At 37.0% G+C, this 4972-nt stretch overlaps 1 protein-coding gene across 2 annotated transcripts in view; it reads right to left on the bottom strand.

Annotated features, from left to right (window-relative positions):
- Positions 1–2876: 2876 nt before the first annotated feature.
- The window catches only part of LOC127656193 (phosphatidylinositol 4-kinase beta-like), a 29150-nt gene continuing 27054 nt past the window's right edge, over positions 2877–4972 (bottom strand). For both annotated transcript variants that reach the window (XM_052144382.1, XM_052144383.1), the window contains one exon: positions 2877–4617. In XM_052144382.1, the coding sequence (XP_052000342.1) occupies positions 4436–4617 (182 nt within the window). In that variant the 3' untranslated portion in view covers positions 2877–4435. The remainder of the gene's footprint in view (positions 4618–4972) is intronic.

Here is a 4972-nt window from a genome sequence, read left to right as displayed (position 1 = left end):
TTTTTTACCTTCTTTCTGATACGGAAGGAATCGCAGGTTTTCACACATAACGGCGCCACCCTCCGACAGTGAACATATTTACCTGCGCGACAGGTAATCACAGCTACAACAGGGAAATGAGACAGCGCAAGGCATTCTGTGAGATTCTACATTTCTTTTCATCCTTTATATTCACGAGACATAGCAAAGATTTTGCATTTGGTATTCTTTCTTCCTTATTTACACACAATTTAACATCATCATTTCAAAAAAGAAAATAACATGGTTATTGTTTCCTTCAAAACAACAGTTAGTTACTAAAATAAACAATTTTTTGGTAGCGTTGCAGTAGCCAATGCCATTCCAAAGCATATTAAAATGACAAATATTCACTACGCTTTTTAGGGGTCGTTCACACATAACTCACCTTTCGTACCTCTGAGATGTTTTTTTATTATTATTTTTCTAATTAATTATTTTCAATAAATGCGTTGAGTTAATTAATATGCGTTATTAATAAAAAAAAAATAGTAGGCTATATCCTTTCTTATATGCTAAAATAATAACTTTCCTGACCATGACTTATATATATATATATATATATATATATATATATATATATATATATATATATATATATATATACAGGTGAAACTCGAAAAATTAGAATATCGTGCAAAAGTTCATTAATTTCAGTAATTCAACTTAAAAGGTGAAACTAATATATTATATAGACTCATTACAAGCAAAGTAAGATATTTCAAGCCTTTATTTGATATAATTTTGATGATTATGGCTTACAGCTTATGAAAACCCCAAATTCAGAATCTCAGAAAATTAGTATATTGTGAAAAGGTTCAGTATTGTAGGCTCAAAGTGTCACACTCTAATCAGCTAAACACCTGCAAAGGGTTCCTGAGCCTTTAAATGGTCTCTCAGTCTGGTTCAGTTGAATTCACAATCATGGGGAAGACTGCTGACCTGACAGTTGTGCAGAAAACCATCATTGACACCCTCCACAAGGAGGGAAAGCCTCAAAAGGTAATTGCAAAAAGAAGTTGGATGTTCTCAAAGTGCTGTATCAAAGCACATTAATAGAAAGTTAAGTGGAAGGGAAAAGTGTGGAAGAAAAAGGTGCACAAGCAGCAGGGATGACCGTAGCCTGGAGAGGATTGTCAGGAAAAGGCCATTCAAATGTGTGGGGGGAGCTTCACAAGGAGTGGACTGAGGCTGGAGTTACTGCATCAAGAGCCACCACACACAGACGGGTCCTGGACATGGGCTTCAAATGTCAAACGTCTTACCTGGGCTAAAGAAAAAAAGAACTGGTCTGTTGCTCAGTGGTCCAAAGTCCTCTTTTCTGATGAGAGCAAATTTTGCATCTCATTTGGAAACCAAGGTCCCAGAGTCTGGAGGAAGAATGGAGAGGCACACAATCCAAGATGCTTGAAGTCCAGTGTGAAGTTTCCACAGTCTGTGTTGGTTTGGGGAGCCATGTCATCGGCTGGTGTTGGTCCACTGTGCTTTATTAAGTCCAGAGTCAACGCAGCCGTCTACCGGGACATTTTAGAGCACTTCATGCTTCCTTCAGCAGACAAGCTTTATGGAGATGCTGACTTCATTTTCCAGCAGGACTTGGCACCTGCCCACACTGCCAAAAGTACCAAAACCTGGTTCAATGACCATGGTATTACTGTGCTTGATTGGCCAGCAAACTCGCTTGACCTGAACCCCATAGAGAATCTATGGGGCATTGCCAAGAGAAAGATGAGAGACATGAGACCAAACAATGCAGAAGAGCTGAAGGCCGCTATTGAAGCATCTTGGTCTTCCATAACACCTCAGCAGTGCCACAGGCTGATAGCATCCATGCCACGCCGCATTGAGGCAGTAATTAATGCAAAAGGGGCCCAAACCAAGTACTGAGTACATATGCATGATTCTACTTTTCAGAGGGCCGACATTTCTGTATTTAAAATCCTTTTTTTATTGATTTCATGAAATATTCTAATTTTCTGAGATTCTGAATTTGGGGTTTTCATAAGCTGTAAGCCATAATCATCAAAATTATATCAAATAAAGGCTTGAAATATCTTACTTTGCTTGTAATGAGTCTATATAATATATTAGTTTCACCTTTTAAGTTGAATTACTGAAATTAATGAACTTTTGCATGATATTCAAATTTTTCAAGTTTCACCTGTATATAATATAGGCCTAAATCATTTATAGGCTATGTTAAAAATATATTTATTTAATTTTTTTTTTCGATTTATTTGTCTTTATCTTATTTGTGTACTATCACATAGTATAATTTTTAAGTGCATAATGTATAGCGTGTTGTTTGGGACACAGCTCTTGACAGAGTTCGGAATTGCATACTACCCGTCCTACGTCTGCCATATCGGTCTATGTGAGAAATAGTAAGCGTAGTATGCAATTCCAAACTCAGCACTTTTTATCTATGAATCTCTATTTTAACTTTTTTTTTCTTTTGTTGTTGGCGATTCACATTCTTTGTGTATACTGCCGCCTGCTGGGCAGGAAGTAGAATTTATAGTCAAAGGACTTAAATATTGATCTGTTTCTTACCCACACCTATCATATTACTTCAGAAGACAGTGAACCACTGGAGTCATATGGATTACTTTTATGCTGCCTTTATGTGCTTTTTGGACCTTCAAAGTTCTGGCTACCATTCACATACTGTAGGAACCTACAGAGCTGTAATATTCTTCTAAAAAAATCTTTGTTTGTGTTCAGCAGAAGTAAGAAATGTAAATTAGTAAATGAGAAGAGAATTTGATTTTTTGGGTTAACGATCCCTTTAAAACAGTGTCATTTTTGGTGAAATATGATAAAAGTGGACAAAAATAAAATGCTTCAAAAGATTTGGTCAAAAGACTATATTTTTAAAACATAAAATGTGTGGATCAGGTACATTTAATTTATTATACAAAGGAACATTCACAAGGAAGGTTATTCACATGATCTTAAGAGCTGGTCTGTTTTACAAGTTTCAAAGGAAAGAAAAAGAGTTTGACATTGAAACAGAGGTATACAATTGTGAGAAAGAAAAGCCATTGGAAATGTGCACGTTAATTTGCCCTTACACAGGCAAACAAATGAAAGGAAATTGGGGCTTTCACTGATTAATTCAAACTAATAAGAGATGGATAAATAGCATTGGTGTCACAGGGAAATAAGACAAGGCTCAACAAGCCCCACAAGAATAAAACAAAGAATATTAGGCAAGGAATTTTATACCTGTACATGTGTAGGAATTCATAAAACAAATAATTAATGTGTTGATTTCTCCCACTTTTTCATAGCCCTTTCCACTTTTCATGCTAACATCTGAGCACCATACAATCACACATTTACACATGGCTGCCCACCTCAGCTTGAGGTTAGCTGTAAGAAAAGTACATGATAAATTCCGTTAGCTGAACAAACCAGCACAACTTTGATTCTAACTTGTGCCAAACAAAACAACAAAAATAAAATGAAATCCACAGACAAACAAATGGATAGAGATGCATTTCATAAGTCATGTATTTATATGAAATATTTGTAAATGGGCAATAAATAGTGTTCATGTTTCTCAATCCAGCAGTTCATTTTTCAGTCTACAACATTTGACACTTATTTGACCTAGAATACAAACCAGAATATTTTAAAAGATATTTTATATCAGTTTCTGTATCAGTTAAAGATTAAATTGACCAGGTTGAAAAACTTTTATTTGATTGGAGAAGTTGCTGGTCTGTGTCTTTGGTGTTTTACAAACATCTGCATCAAATTAAACAGTTTCTTAATGGTTCTCTTATTTGTGCAGCAGAGAATTTGTGAGTGACTTGAAGTTCTCTTAGAAAACAATTAATGTAACACTGACTTGACAAGGTTAGACAACGCAGCAATGTTTACCATCCAATTCTCTCATTACACAATGCAATTTACAGGCCTAGCTACAACATAATTTTCACCATAACACCTCAGCTGCATCACATATGCATGTTAAAATTCCGAATGTTACCAGTAATTTATTCATCCAAGGCAAACAGCATTAGCAGTTTAGCATAAAACAAAACCGGTAACGATATGGGCTGTGTTGACTTCACAGATCAGCCTAGCCTAGTGTTTAAATGAGGCCCTGGAAAGCTGAGTAAAATTCAACTCTGAAGGGACATCCAGAGAAAAACAAGACAATCCAACAAAAAAAATGGGGAAGAGTTTAAACAAAAGGAAATGCTGTAGAGAAAAGGCAGTTACTTCACAGCTCAAGACTTCTTCAGTCATGGTAAAAAAAAAATCCACAATGATAGCTAAACAGTCTGATAGGTTAGGGGTAACGGGAGGCAGGCCTTAGGAGTGGTTTTTGAAAGTGGTACAGCCTCTTCCCCAATTCTTGCGCTTTAGTTTGTGTGAACACTGGCCTGAACGTTTCCGCTGCTGTTCACATGATGCCGTTTGTGAGATACTGGAAGCCGTCATACAGCTTGGTAGTGATGGAGCGCATGGAACCGTCGACCATCTGCTCCACCAAAACCTGCAGCTGCTCCTCCGTCAGGTTCATGTGGAAACGCTCCTTCAGGTTACGGATGGTGCTGGATCCATGAAAGCAAGGAAGCTGAGAACCTGCAGAACAAACATATGATTCTGTAACAAAAACTGAACAAATTTATTCTGTAACAAAAACTAAACAATGGCTGGAGGCTGCCAAGTAGATGTATTCTTAGTAGGGGTTGGGGATGTGCATGGATATTCGACACTCGGTTAACCTTTCGACGCACCTCTATTTGATTACCAAAATCACTATTCGGTTGTTCAACATGTGCAAAAGAGGTCTGCAATCAGACCCGGGCCCAACGAGCCTACAGATGTCACAAAGATGGCAACTGGCAAAGTTTCAGCGCTTGATAAACTGTAAGCAAATGTTCTTTTTGCTCTGGTGTGCATACTTGCATACAATAATTTGACAAGTTGAATGCTA

The sequence above is a fragment of the Xyrauchen texanus genome, chromosome 15 (genome assembly GCF_025860055.1).
Source record: "Xyrauchen texanus isolate HMW12.3.18 chromosome 15, RBS_HiC_50CHRs, whole genome shotgun sequence".
Lineage (NCBI taxonomy): Eukaryota > Metazoa > Chordata > Actinopteri > Cypriniformes > Catostomidae > Xyrauchen > Xyrauchen texanus.
This window is presented reverse-complemented; position numbering and strand designations above follow the sequence as displayed.